The sequence below is a fragment of the Caretta caretta genome, chromosome 9 (assembly GCF_965140235.1).
Source record: "Caretta caretta isolate rCarCar2 chromosome 9, rCarCar1.hap1, whole genome shotgun sequence".
In the NCBI taxonomy this organism is placed as follows: Eukaryota; Metazoa; Chordata; order Testudines; family Cheloniidae; genus Caretta; species Caretta caretta.
Window position 1 is genome coordinate 47997102 of NC_134214.1, and position 15021 is coordinate 48012122.

At 48.0% G+C, this 15021-nt stretch overlaps 1 protein-coding gene and 1 long non-coding RNA gene across 6 annotated transcripts in view; one reads left to right on the forward strand and one right to left on the reverse strand.

Annotated features, from left to right (window-relative positions):
• The window catches only part of NGEF (neuronal guanine nucleotide exchange factor), a 106603-nt gene that overhangs the window by 46873 nt on the left and 44709 nt on the right, over nt 1-15021 (forward strand). For all 3 annotated transcript variants that reach the window (XM_075132266.1, XM_075132268.1, XM_075132267.1), the window contains 2 exons: nt 9292-9507; nt 10911-11053. In XM_075132266.1, coding sequence (XP_074988367.1) covers nt 9292-9507; nt 10911-11053 — 359 coding nt within the window. The remainder of the gene's footprint in view (nt 1-9291; nt 9508-10910; nt 11054-15021) is intronic.
• On the reverse strand, nt 22-9653 carry LOC142073192 (uncharacterized). Of its 3 annotated transcripts, XR_012669915.1 has the most exons (5): nt 9308-9389; nt 8016-8149; nt 5480-5656; nt 3324-4214; nt 22-1413 (listed from the first exon to the last, which is right to left on the reverse strand). It is a non-coding gene; the product is annotated as an uncharacterized LOC142073192 (long non-coding RNA). The 3 variants fall into 3 exon arrangements; XR_012669914.1 differs by lacking the exon at nt 9308-9389 and adding an exon at nt 9579-9653 and having other exon boundaries at nt 22-4214; XR_012669913.1 differs by having other exon boundaries at nt 22-4214.

Here is a 15021-nt window from a genome sequence, read left to right on the forward strand (position 1 = left end):
AATAAATGAATTTTTTGGCTTTTAAAACATTCTTTATTATTGCATAAAGTAAAAGATACCTTAGCCCAGGAAAGAAACAGGCACTGCAAGTCAGCGTAGCAAACACAGATTCCTACTAACATTGGAACCCCTGCACTTCACTCCCGTGCAGGGCACCAGACATTACTGGTGGCTTTCAGTCTCAAATTGCTCCCTCAAGGCATCTCTAATCCTTGCAGCCCCACACTGGGTCCCTCTAATAGCCCTGCTCTCTGGCTGTTCAAATTCAGCCTCCAGGTGTTGTTGACCCTCAGAGTTCCATGCCTGAGTGAATCGTTCACCCTTCCCTTCACAAATGTTATGGAGGGTACAGCACGCGGATATAACCACAGGGATACTGTCATCAGCCAGGTCCAGCTTCCCATACAGAGAGCACCAGCAACCCTTTAAATGGCCAAAAGCACACTCCAGTGTCATTCTGCACCAGCTCAGCCTCTTGTTGAACCGCTCCTTGCTGCTGTCAAGGCTCCCTCTGTCGGGTTTCATGATCCACAGCATTAAAGGGTAAGCGATGTCTCCAAGGATCACAATGGGCATTTCGACTTCCCCTACCATGATCTTCTGGTCTGGGAAAAAAGTCCCAGCTTGCAGCTTCCTGAACAGGTCAGTGTTCCGAAAGATGCGTGCATCATGCACCTTTCAGGGCCAGCCTGCGTTAATGTCAATGAAACACCTACAGTGATCCACAAGCGCCTGGAGAACCATAGAGAAATACCCCTTCTGATTAACGCACTCGGAGGCTAGGTGTGCTGATGCCAGAATTGGAATATGCGTGCCATCTATCGCCCCTCCGCAGTTAGGGAAACCCATTTGTGCAAAGCCAGTCACAATGTCATGCACGTTACCCAGAGTCACGGTTCTTCTGAGCAGGATGTGATTAATAGCCCTGCAAACTTGCATCAACACGATTCCAGTGATAGACTTTCCCACTCCAAACTGGTTAGCGACCGATCAGTAGCTGTCTGGAGTTGCCAGCTTCCAGATTGCAATAGCCACCCGCTTCTCCACTGTCAGGGCAACTCTCGATCTCATGTCCTTGTGCTGCAGAGTGGGGGCAAGCTCATCACACAGTCCCATGAAAATGGCTTTTCTCATCCGAAAGTTCTGCAGCCACTGCTTGTCATCCCAGATTTGCATGACGATGTGATCCTACCACTCAGTGCTTGTTTCCCGAGCCCAAAAGCGGCGCTCCATGATGGTGAGCATGTCCGTGAATGCCACAAGCAAACTTGTGTCATATGCGTTACTCGAGTCGATATCGTCGGAGCCCTCACTGTCACTTCGGATTATAAGGAATAACTCGACTGCCAAAGATGATGTGCTGGTGAGACTCGTCAGCATACTCCTGAGCAATTTGGGCTCCATTCCCGCAGACTGAAAGGGAAGACAGAGCGCGCAGTACAAAAAAATGTTGAAGGATGGTACCAAATGTGGACGGAAGCACAGGGATTGCTGGGATGCAAACTGATGCATCACGGGGCGTTGGGACAGGACTCAGAATGTCCCATCTCCCCCACCCTCTTCCCACAAGCCACAGCGCCATAATGGGAAGAGGTGCTCTGTGGTATAGCTGCCCATAATGCACCGCTCCCAATGCCGCTGCAAGTGCTGCAAATGTGGCCACGCCAGTGTGCTTGCAGCTGTCAGTGTGGACAGACTGCAGTGCTTTCCCTACTGCACTCTCCGAAGGCGGGTTTAACTCAAAGCTCTCTACATCTGCACATGTAGCCATGCCCCCAATCTCACTCCTCATTCAATCTGTGTCCTCTATTATCCCCTGCTCCTGGTCCCAGTCTCTTTGCCCAGCCAATCCCAATTCTCGCCCTGGACACTGGATCCTTGTCATTTCTATCTCTCCTTTCCTCACCTCCTTCCCCCCACCTCACTGGTTCTCAGTCCCAGCTCCCACACAGCTTCTCATCCAATCTCAATCTCCCCCCGACCTACTAGCTCCCAGTCCCTGTGTCCATCGAGTCCCGGTCTCTGCCCCCGTTCCCAATCCCAGTCTGTTTCCCTTCCCAACCATCTGACCAACATCCAAGTCCCCAGTCTCCACCCCCATAAACTCTTGCCCCAATCTTCTTCCCCTGCCAGTCCAGTTCTTGTCCCCTCTGCATTCTTATTAGGCAACTCTCTCCTCCAAATTCCCTGGGTCTGGCAGGGGTGTAATTGAGAACAAAGGACAGAACAATCTCCTTATTCTCAGTCAGATGCCTATAGGCAGCACAGCCCACAACCCCAGACAGCTGCAATTACAGGGGAAATCCTGCTCTGCCCTGGGCTGGAACCTGCTCACTGTGGACCACGTTATCAGGGAGTTTAGCTGTCAGGCTTGAACAAGTCTCTACTGAGCATGTACAAAATGGATTTTTCAAAGGGTTATAAATTGGCCAAAGTTGGGTGGATTTTCAGGGGACAGCAAAAGGCACATCACTGACACAAAGGTATATCTCCCTGCCAAATTTCAAATCCCTGCTCGAAAGCATGGGGGCACAAGGATTTTTCAAAGAAAAGGTAACCAGAATTTTTTAACATGGGCAAAACAATTCTTTTTTCCCCTAGACTCATTCTGAGAAACAGCTGAAACATTTTGGCTGAAATTTGCCACAAAAATTCAGCCCAAGGCAGACAACAGAATGGAAAATTTCAGCCCAAATGGTTAAAGTTTGGAAAAGTTATTATAAGCAACTGAAAACAGCATTTTATAAAAGGAAATGTCAGACAACCTTAATAATGGGTGGTGCAAAGGACACACAGAATCAAAGATTGCTAATTTTAAAATAATAATCAGACCTAACTGGAAGACAGAGACACCATACAAAGGATACCCGAGGCAATACAGAACTGAAATGGGACAGTCCTGGGGGCTTGGCATGTCGAGTGGGGGGCCGCCCCTATTTGTCCAGTGCAGGGTTGGTAAACCCGTCACACGTTTGTCAGGATTCCCTGTTGCAATCATGATCAAGGGGCTCAGGACCCCTGGCGGTCAGAGCAAACAAGTAGTCTGTAGCCTTTGGGCCTACTGGCCAGAGCAAACAATGGCAGTTGGGGCTCTGACCCTCAGGGCAGGGCAGGGTAGAGCAAACAATCAGTCTGCAGCCCCTGGGGCGGGACAGAGCAAACACTCAGTCTATATCCAGAGTCCCCAGTAGTCACACCTAGTGGCAATTGCAGACAAGGGTGGGAAGGTTGGGGAACCTGGGCCCACCCTACCACACCAGGTTCTTAAACTGCCTATTAAGGGTTCAGGCATTGGCTCCTAACACATTCCCTGGGTCACTTACTACCGTAAAGCCCATCTCGGGCGTCTCCTCAGCTGACAATGGCCCGGCATCTCCATCAGTCTCTGTGGTTTGCTAGTCATCCACAGCGTAGTCAGGGTCCACAGTCCCAACAGCCTAGAGAGTCAATGGTTCCGCTGCAGGAGCCTGCAGCACACATCCTTCCTCCACCAGCCCTGACTGAGCTGGGATGCCTCCTTTTATCTGTCCCCTCCATCTGGAGCACGCAGGGGAAAGGGGGTATGGTCTCCTGGGCTCATGAGTGGTCACCCCCGTTGACCCAGTGCAGGGTTGGTACCTCACAGGGACACAGAGCCAAAGCAGAGTCAGAAGAGATAGAACTCCTTTGGTGAAGAATGAACCAAAGGACTCAATGTTCAAAGAATAGTGGTTGGAAGTGGCGGCCAAAAAACTTCAGGGACTGGGGAGTTCCATTGATCCCACACTAGAAAGACAAGGCCCAGGAGTGAAAATTGTGCACAGATGGTATCTTTAGAGACTGTGATTAACAAAGTGAAAAATAGAAACTGATGCCTGAATTCCTGTGCAAAAATAACATATAGGACCTGATGTAACACTCAAAACACTCTACCAAAATATAGAAGTTATGCTTGTACTACTCATCATTGCAGAAAACACTGCTCAGCAGACGCATGCTGTCTAACTGAATCATGAAACATACTTGACTAGGTATAGCCTTAGTGGAAGTTATAACTGACCCCACATTTCTCCTGTGAGTCAGCTGGCCTTGGTTGAACAGGGCTGTTTGTGTGAACCCCATTTGTACCCTTTACCTATGCAATACTCCCATTGACTGGAAGTCAGTGGGGGGGGGTCCCCCCCACCAAGTAAGGTCTGCTGGTCTGGGTGCTCTGTGTTTCTTCTTTTTAGTTTCTGTAGGAGGAAGATTAATGCAAAAAAATTAATACAAATACATATAAAAACCTCTTTTTTCCATCCTCAGGAACAGCCAAGTGAGGTTTTTGTCAAGCTTTCCAATAAAATTCACCTTTGTGCTTAAAATATACATGAGCAATGTTAGTCCAATGGGTTAATTACTTTGAAAAACTATTAGCACCTCAAAATAGGGGTTTAGAATAAAAATCCAGCCATAACTATACTATTGAAATAGGCAAATTATGAACTCCAGTAAACTATCACATTTTTAATATAGCCATGGGCCAGGTCAGCCAAATTTAAAATCTTCTCTATGCTAAAGCTAAGGACACTATGCTAAAGCTAAGGACATTTGGCAACCACTCCACTCCCTACATCCTTCAAGAAATACACACAAACTCACGTTCCCTCTCCTTAGCACAGCCACACTGAACATTCCCAGTGCCAAGAGGGCTAATGAAAGGAGGAGAGGCACACATGGGGATAATTCCCAGTGTCTGGGTGCTTCAGAAAACCCTATAATTCCTAAAGAGAAACTGTGTTGTTTTTTTTAAATTTAGAGCCCAGTCTTCAAGTTGCTTTGTGTCTGCTGTGACAACAGTGAGAGCAGAAAGCACCCAGCACCCAACAGGAGGTGCTCACCAGCTTGCAGGATTGATGCATCATTTTTAAAATGCACGTCATGCCAGTAGTTAGATTCTCTTTTTCCCACTCCTCTCCCCTGCTGGGTGTGAGGAGCCCTTTCTTCTGGTGTGCTTCTTAAGCACTTGTGCTGATTACAAGGAGCTCTTCAGTTATAGATGTAGAGACTGAAGTAGGAGTAGGTGGTGTGTATTTGGCAAGGAAGAAAGGGCAACACTTTTCAAAGATTAAAGTTTAAAAATAAAAATATTCTTCCTAGGGGAAGAAAAATGAGCCTGTCACTGCTTAAAAATGGAACAGGTTTATATGGGACTAAAATGTGGGATGTTCCTTATTATCACAGTAGTGACCTCCCATGGTCACAGAAAGCATTCCATTCTCTAAACTCCTGTTTTCACCTCCTCATAGCTTTCAATTAAAAAAAAATTGTGGATGCATATTTTTCATGCTTTCATCTCAGCCCAAAGGTGAGTTTTTTGTGGAAAGTTTGAAGAAAAAACATGCAGGCTGTCTTAATTAACAGGCAGTTATAGGATTATGGAAAAAAATATGTTTTCTATTTTTGCATATAACCCAAAATGCTTACGTTTCTAAAAAGTTCAGATTTGTCTTAGACTTACCCCCTGAGAGGGTGGCCCAGCAAAATAGGGGTCAGGATATCTAGGTTCTTCTCCTGACTCTGCCACTGACTTGCTGCAATTTTGAGCATCTTATATTATACTTCTCAGTAGTAACTCAATCTCCTCATCTGTAAAATGGAGATAATACTTTCCAACCTTTGTACAAAGTTTTCAGATCTACAGAGAAAAAATGCAATATAAGAACTAACTGTTAAAATATTTGGTTTAGAAATACTAGCACAAAAGTTATTAAAGTTAAATTCATTAACCTTTTAACATGCATCAGTTTCTTGTGAGATGTATCTAAATAGGTGCCCATGAAAGTTATATTTCATATATTTTCAAAGTGGCACTGAATGCATCCGATGAAGTGAGCTGTAGCTCACGAAAGCTTATGCTCGAATAAATTTGTTAGTTTCTAAGGTGCCACAAGTACTCCTTTTCTTTTTGCAAATACAGACTAACACGGCTGCTACTCTGAAACCCATATTTAAAACTGTGTTCATTTTAGCACAATTGGTAAAACTTCATGCATTTTGCTGCTCTGGTAGATAGCAGATAGCTGCTCTGGTAGATAGATTGGTAGATATGGGTTTAGGAAGAACTACCTCACTCTTGGCCCTTCTCTTGAGGCAGGAGTGAAGAATAGGCAGCCCCTCTATGTGCCCCTCTACCAGGAACAGGCTCATTAAAGTGATTGCCCTCCCATGTAAGTATCAATTCTCTGACCCCCCCCCCCCCCCACACACACAGCTATCAACTCTTCCAATACTCTTACCTCGATGACAAGGGCTCAGCTTTCAATCACTATCCACTGATCAGATAAACAAGCCTCATTGCAACCAGTGCTCTTGACCACTTTACCCCATTTCCAAGCCTTTGGCCCTCCTCACAGTTGTCTGTCCCCCAGATCCCTCTATTACTGGTAAGTGCTGTATCACCCAGCTTTCCTATCATATTGACCCTCTAACTCGTAACAAATGCCTGACCCCCACTTCTGGTCTCAAACACTCCTCACTCCATCATATTCACAGATGTGACAAAACACAGACCCCCCTTCCAATTCTCAAACTTCCCATTGTGATAAACCCCGGACTTTTCCTTTTAGCTGTCAAATGCAATGACTATCCCATGATCCCCGTTTGAGTTATCAAAACCCTCTGTGACCACTAGCAGCTGTTAACCTCTCCCAGCAAACCCTCACAAAAGGCCAAATTCTTCAGTAACACTGGTTGTGATGATTTAGGAAATCCGTGTATGTACAATTTATGAGTTCTGACTGGTATTATGAAATTGCTGTATCATGGATGTGGAGTTAGCCAGGTGCTGTCAGGTCTGTGTTACATAAGGCCCAGACTAGGGACAAAGGAGAGCAGTTAACTTTAACCACTGAGCTCTGCCCAAACAATGTGTATGCTAAGAAAGGTTACCTGAGGGAGGATTGGAAACCAGTTCAACCAAGTTTGCCTACAGAGCTAGGATTTTCTGGGTGGAATATTTCACCCAAACAGGAGGAAAAAGAACTAGCCTTTAAAACTACAGAGACTGGGTAAGTAGGGTGACGCCCTGAGTCACACAGAAAGCTTGCGCAGGAGAGAAACATGCTTAAGGCTTTCATAGCAGTGTGGGCTTGTTTAATTGAGGGATCAGCCAGAAAGAAAGAAACTGGGGCACAGGTGAGAGAGACACCATGGTTGAGAGAAACTGTGTGCAAGAAGGGGGCATCCTGAAGCCCAAAGAATGCTCAAGACTGGTGAAGAAACTGGGGTAGGGAAATACACATAGGTGTTTTATTGTTTGTCTACATCTTTACTTAAATATTGCAAGAGAGATAAAGAGTAATTGTGTTTGGAAAACTTTCTGAAGTCTATCTGTGTGTTGATTTGCTTCACCAATATGTGCCCCTCAAGAGTTAAACTAAACATAGAGCGACCATGGATGGAACTCTGGGAAAGGGTGTACTTAAGCTACTCGGGAGTCTGGGAGTGGGTCACTGTTGGTCCTGGGGGCTGAGGGAAGCTAGGCTTTGTAATCCCATTTCCATAAAGTGGTAACAGCCCGCCTGTGCTCAGGAAATGTGCTAAAAATGCCAAGGGCTATAATCTTTTCTGCCCAAGGGAAGTTTAAGAGCACATGAATCTAGTGTTTTGGGTCCCCTCCTCAACACAGCAGCCTGGAGTTTCCAGCCAAAAGGGGCTCTACCAGGGATGTGTGTGACAACCATTGTAAACCCAGATGGTGTCCATTAAAATCAGTTGAGTTTCTCTGGATTTATACCAGTGTAACTGAAAGAGGTTGGGCCAAATTATCCTGTTGCATTATTTAGCAAATAATACAGTATAATAGAGAAAAAAAAGCTGCTTTTGTCTATACCTTGAGACCCACATACGGATTTCATTATTATTGCCTAAATTGTATGATTATATATTGAAAAAAGCCATATTTATATATGCAAAAGGGTAAATTAAGGTTTGTCTGGGAAATTTAGCTGAGAATTTCCTGTTTAAATCCTCAGATTTTATTTGGCATGAATTACCTTTTTTTCCTGGGAGTTAGCAAATTGTAGCAGAGCAGCACCCAGCCTGTCCACAAGTTTTCAGACTGATCAGAGGGGTGTGACTGGATGCCAAAGTTCAAGCGGAGTCATCCCTGAGGCAGCATAAAGATTACCTGAATGAAGACAGATTTTAGAGTGCTGAAAATATTGATATTTATTGTATGAGCACAAAAAAAAATCCCTGTAGAGCTGACAATTCTTAGGTAGAGAGGGGGGTGGAAGGATGAAGGTGCAAAATCCCCTGTATTGGGGAGGAAGCTAATTGTTCTGTCTGTGTAGTAATTTGGATTTGAGAGAAAGTCCCTCTGAGGGGAGACTGGAGGAGGGAATTATTCCGAGTTCCAGTTGTCCTCCATCTCAGAATTTGCTTTCAGTAGAAGTAATGCACAATATGCACCAAATCCGGGAGTAATCCAAAAACGCCACACTTCCCCTCCAAAACACACACTCTGCTCCAGGGCAGTGACGTGCAGACGAAGTGGGAGAGGGGGGTTCTGTGCCCCAAACTGAAGGAGGCAAGGGGTAGGGGACACCTCTGTGTGTGTGTGGGGGGGGGGGGAGAAGACCTGTGCTCTGGGTTTAAGGGGCTAGGGTGAGGTCCTCTGTGTGTGTGCTGGGCTGGAGGCAGTAAGGGGTGGCTGGGTGCACATGTCTCTGAGCTCTGGCTGGGGATAGGGGTGGTGGCTGCTGGAATGTGTGTGTGTGGCGGGGGGGCATGTCTGCCTCTGGGTGATGTACCCAGGGCAGTGGGCTCTGAGGAGAGCTCTCTCAAGGGTGCTTCTGTGAAAGGGGTGCAGCTGTGAGAGGCTCTATCTGGACAGGTGCCACCTATCAGGGGGGTGTAGGTCTCTAGCTGGGGAGGGGCTGTTGGGGGAGTGTAGCTCTCTCCTGGATGGTCCATCTCCTGGGGGCTCTAGTTAGGCCATGGGGCATCTGGGGGCCCAGTCCATTTCCCGGGGGTTCTAGCCAGGCCGTGGGGTGAGGTGCTCTGGGGAGAGCCAGGTTATCTTCCGGTGGCTCAGGACGAGCCGGTCCATCTCCCGGGGACTCTAGCTAGGCCAGGGAGCTCTGGGGGGCTGGTTGGTCTCCCGGGGTCTCTGGGGTTGGTGTCCAGGAGGCTCAGGGGGAGGGGGGCGGTCTGTCTCCTGGGGGCTCGGGGGGGCGGTCGGTGTCCCGGGGGTCTGAGGGGGGCTCTAGCCGGGCCGGGGGTCCCTCCCCCGCGCACGCTGCAGGTCTCTATCACCCTCCCGCGCAGGCTGCTGCCTTCCTACCCCCGTTGCCGTGGCAACCGCCCGGCCTCCCCCAGCCCCGCTCCGCCTGCAGAGTCGCTCGGCAGCCGCCGCTCGGAGCCGGACTCGCCGCCGCTGTCACAGCCTCACATGGAGCTGCTGGCTGCGGCGCTCAGCGCCGCCTGCGCCCTGGACCGCGACGGCTCGGCGGAGAGCGCGGCCGGAGCCCGCCCGGCCGGCAGGTGAGGGGCGAGGGTTGACGGCGAGCCGGGGAGGGGACGCCCCGCCGCAGGACCCGCTCACCCCTTCCCACCTGCAGGCGGACCCACCGCCGGGCTCGCGTCCCTCCTCTGCCCCCTGACTCTGAGCCAGAGCGCGGTGACCCGCAGGCTCGGACCCTGCCCCGCCAGGGGCTGCTCTCCACCCCCCGACCCCCAATCCCCCGGCTCCGCCCGGGGTTACTCTCCAACCTCCCCCCCATCCTCCTGCCCTGCTGGGGGCTACAATCCCCCCTCCCCCCCAACACGCCAATCCCTCTCCCCGGCCGGGGCTGCTCTCCAACCCCTCCGCCCCCAACACGCCAACCCTCCTGCCCCGCCCGGGGTTGCTCTCCAACCTCCCCCCCATCCTCCTGCCCTGCTGGGGGCTACAATCCCCCCTCCCCCCCAACACGCCAATCCCCCTGCCCCACCCAGGGCTGCTCTGCACCCCCCCCCCCACAACACACCAATCCCCCTGCCCTGCCTGGGGCTGTTCTCCAAACCTCCCCTGCCCCAACCTGGACTGATCTCCACTCTCCACACCTTTTCCCCTCCAACACCCCCTATAACCCTCCTCCACCCCCTTACTGACATGGTGTTGACCTCCATTCCAACACACACACACACACACACACCCCACAACCAGAACTCATCTCCGTCACATTCCCCCACCCCACACCTATGTATCAACCGGGGCTGTTTTTCATCACACTCCTTTCTCCCCCCGCCACCATCTCTCTCACCAACGAGGCTGATCCCCATTTCTCTCCACTTTCAGTCCTCCCCATCTCCCTGTTCCAATCCAGGCTGAACTCCAGCAAGAACCTAGATTCAAGTTCCCTCTCCCTAAACCAGGGTATGTGACTGAACTCTCAGCATCCCTTCCCCCTGCCCCCTTCCATGTACTGGAACTGAGATGCATTCATCCTCTTTTCTCCCTACTCTATACGGACCTGAGCTGAACCCCAGCCAGAATCCCTCGGTTACACACACAAACACACACCTACTCTGAGCCTGGCTCTATCACCTCCTTGCACAGGGCTATGCTCGATCCGTGATGGGATCCCATATCCCAGCTCCGGGTGGAATCAGGAGAGGTTACTGCTCTCCTGCAGGGCCAAAGCCTCCACTCCCAGTGCTCAAAGACAGCCCCTGTGGCACATAGGGGTTTTTTGGAGAGGAAGGAGTGTGCTTGCCCTATGGAGGTGAATCATAGGGTAGTTCTGAAAGATACACACTCAGGGTCCCTAAATAGTGTGTCTTGCTGGCCACTGATGCTGGTAAGTGCCAGAGCCCATTGGTGTATGTGGAAGCTGAGGTTGTCAAATGCTTGGGCTGAGGGCAGCTCGATTGACAATGCCTGACTGTATATTTCTCTCCCAAAGAGAATCCCCTTCCACGGCTGGACCAGTGCTTATCCCTGATGAGAGCCCCGTGCTCCCAGAGTGCCCAGCTGCTCTCCCTGAAACTCTGCAAATGATTCACCCTATGACAACTGACTCCTGGAAAACGCTCATTGAACAAATAGGTAAGGGCCATGTTTGTTGTGCCATAAACTTATGGGCTGCCCAAGGCATTGTGCTGTCTGACAGAAATACTGCCCCTGTTAACCCAGGCAGTGTTCCTAGATTTCTAGAGTGCGAAGACTTCACTCGTGCATTTCTGATGAGTGAAGACGCTGAATATACATGAGAGAGAAAATAGTTCAAACATTTACATATAACCCATTAGAACTAAACTTGGCCTGAAATTTGTAAGAAGTGGTTCAAGTAGGTTACTTTCTAGCCTTTTAATCTTGGGGCAGAATTTATATTAGTTAAAGATACCATCTATATAAGATTCTCCTGGATTTTAGCTCCTTAGTGTGAAATTGGTAGTTCTTAAGGTTGCTTGAACCTTGAAAGCAGCAATAATTGGAGAGCAAGAACTAACCCCCCTAATAGCAGACATGTGCCACCTTCCACTGCTCTCAAGGTGTGAGGACACGGGAAGTGGAAAAAGCTCCCCACAGGAGAGAGCTCCTCCTCAGCCATCAATCCAGATCTTCACTGGTCTATTATCATCAATCATTTATGATACAGTAGCACCAAGAGGCCTTATTAGGACCCTGCTGTGCAGGGAGAGCAAGAAACAGTCCCTGCCCCAAAGAGCTTACATTTAAATAGATTAGACAGATAAATAGACAAACATAAAAACAAAAAAATGAAAAAACAAGACATCTTTGCTACTTTTTTAAAAATTAAATTGGGGTATCCCCCCCCACTCCCATTTTCCAGATGCTCCAGCCATTGCTGATCTAGTGTGCTTTTCTTCCACCCTGGCTACGCCACAGAGGTAGATAAGGTAAAGCCCAAATAAAAAGCAATCAAAAGGTGCCTACAAGCCAAAGATATCTAAAGGCAAACCCTTTCAGTACATGCAATCCAGTCACTCCTCTCTACAGGAAGCAGTGGGAGATTCCTGTCTCCTCCCGGGCTTCCTGGGAATGGGAGCATGGACCAGGGTTGCAACACAGCCACTTTTACACTAAGTCTAAATAAATATGGTTCTTTCAACAAAAATCTCAAAATACAAATTCAACATAAAACCCTTTTGAAAAAAGCAACAAGTTATGTATATACACATTCAACCTCAAACGCATATCCACATATTTACTTAAATTTATTATAAATACACTTCCCTATTAAGCATATTATTTGGATTACAGAATCAGTACCTCATTGTGCTGGGTCTGAACAAACATACTATAAGAGAGAGAGTCCCTGCCTGAAAGAGACTGTAAACTAAAGATCTGATCCTGTAATCTGATCCATGTGGATGGATTACTGCACCTGTGTGGAACCCCAGTGGCTTTGTCAGGCTGTGTGTGTCCACTTACATAAATCAGTTTTCAGGATTGGGGCCTAACTAGGGAGAAAATGCAACACAGATAGGGGTGTGGACAGAAGGAGGAAGGCAAGTATGAGAATAACAGGAACACAAGATTGCATATATCAGGGGTGGCCAAGAGCCATATGTAGCTCTTTTACAGTTAAAGTGGGGCTCACAGAGCCCCACAAGCCCTTCCATTCTCTGCCTACCAGATTGGGGGGCAGAGCTCAGGGCTTCTGCCCTGCAGCAGAATGGTGGGGCTAGGGGCTTCTGCCAGTGGCGACTGCTACCTGATGAGGTTTGCCCCCCTCTAACAGCTTGAGTCTTGCTCCCCCTTACCCTGAACAGTCCTCCCTGCAGATCCCAGCTGTTTGCCATTGCCTCTCCTCACAACTGCAGCACTCAGCTCACCAGCTCCAGCAGCTGCCATGCAGGGAGGGGGCCTAGTGGTACCAAGTGACTGAGCAAGGTCATCAAATCCTGGCAAAATCTGGGGTGTGGTATGTGACTCCATGGGCCCTCCCGGGTGTCACCTCTGGCTTCTGCCCAGCAGGGAGGTGGGTCTCCCGGCTTCAACCCTGCAGGATGTGCCTGCTGGGGCTTGGGGCTTCAGCAGGAGAAGAGCTGAAGCCCCGAGCACAGACAGGCGCCTCCTGCGGGGCTGAAGCCCTGAGATCCTCCTCCCCGCAGGGCTGAACCCTGAGCCCAGACAAGCACCTCCTGTGGAGCTGAAGCCCTGAGACCCCCCCCTCCCTGCAGGGCTGAACCCCAAGCCCAGACAGGCTTCTCCTGCAGGGCTGAAGCCCCAAGATCCCTCTCCCCATAGGGCAGAAGCCTCTAGCCCCACCACTCCACCGCAGGGTTGAAGCCCCAAGCCCCAGCAGGTGCGCCTCACCTCTTGAATTTTTGAAGATTGTTGTATGTGGCTCAGAAGGTCAGTAAGTTTGGCCACTCCGGGTATATATTCTTAGCTGAATGTATAATCTGGAGACTTCAGTGGCTTTTATATTTGTTTGATATTTTAAATAAGTGGACACTATCAGGCCACTTGCTCCGCATATCCAACTTAACTCTCCAAAAAAAACCACCAAATAAATACATTGTCAAAGCATTAGATTGTCTATTGTTAAGTGAAAAACATCAGTGAATATATTTATTGGTATCTCTTTATAAGGTAATAGTTCCTGAAATGTAGATAACAAAAATATGTAAAATATAACCCCAAAATCCATAGGTCAGAGTTATGGTTGTGTTATGATAAAATGCACATCTTTGTACTTGATGAGAGTAACATATGTGGTCAGTGTAAAATATGATATATTTAGCTGTTGATCTCCTTGTCTTTAGGTGCTTGAGTTTTTTAAATTATGTGGTAGGTAATTTAACTGTGGTCACTTAGCAACCTTAACTGGTTTCATAAATGATGTTTTTGTCTTTAATTATGGAGCAGCTGATAGCTATACAGCCTTAACTGTAGAGCAGCTAAGTTTCTATGAAAAGCTTAATTTAACATCCTCTCTAAAATTCACACACACACACAAAAAAAGATAAATATTGCTGGGCCAACGGAAATATACAGACCACACTGAAAGACTTATGGGATTATACAAATCAGAGTCTTATTGTATACTGTGTTAGATGCAGATCTGTACTGGCTACACATGTTATGAAGGGATAAGGTACGCTGATATTTTGAGTTTCTCATGGTCTCCATAATGAGCAGAGTTAAGATTGTTGGGGTTTCTTGTGTGGGAAGTGTTACCTTAACTGTTTCTCTCAAGGTTGTGGGGTTTTGTTTTTTAAGCATAACATGTTCTTTTAAGGAATACATGGCGTGGGGAGGGGAGTGTAAATGAGCATTTCCTGATTTTCCCATGTTTGGGTTTTGGAGTTCCATGTTCTGGAGGCATGAAAGGATAAGGTGGCTCTGCTGTAGAGCAGCAGCCTTAACTCCACTTTAACAAAGCTTTGTTATGTGGGAATCCAGTATAAAGTCCAAATAGTGACTCAGAATGCCATGTTGTTGAACAGTCCAGGCTTTGATATCTTGGCAGCCTGGAAGAGATGCTCCAGGACATGAGTGGGGAGAGAAGGCTGAAGCCTGTCATGGGCCAAAATGGGAAATCTCCTAGAGATTCTGGTAAGCTGTCAGGCAAAACCCTACAGTTGGGAATGAGGAGACTACTTGGACCACTGAGGACATTTACCAGGAACAGGAGAAGTCTGCAGTTAGGTGTAGGGTTATTGATGAGGAGAGGCTGAGCCTTGGAGGATGCTATGGGAAGCTTGGACCAAGGAAGAAATGGAAGGCATTGAGAAAGCTTGAGTAAGTTAGATGCCAGAAGAAGTCAGACAATATTTGTCAGCCAAAACACCAGAATTTTGGGCATAGTTCAGGGATGTAGTGAACAGTTTTAAATTTGTATACTCGCTGTCTGATCTGTTGTCTCCTTCCTGCTGCATTTCTACTAATCTCCCAAGACAGATGTGTTATTATAGTCTTAATTTAGTGGCAATGTGTTAATGAAAGGCTTGATAAAGATGTAAAAACAGCGCTAGACACCAAAACAACCTAATTGCCAAATATCGATCTAGTTACTTATAAGGCCCTCATCATTTTAGTGT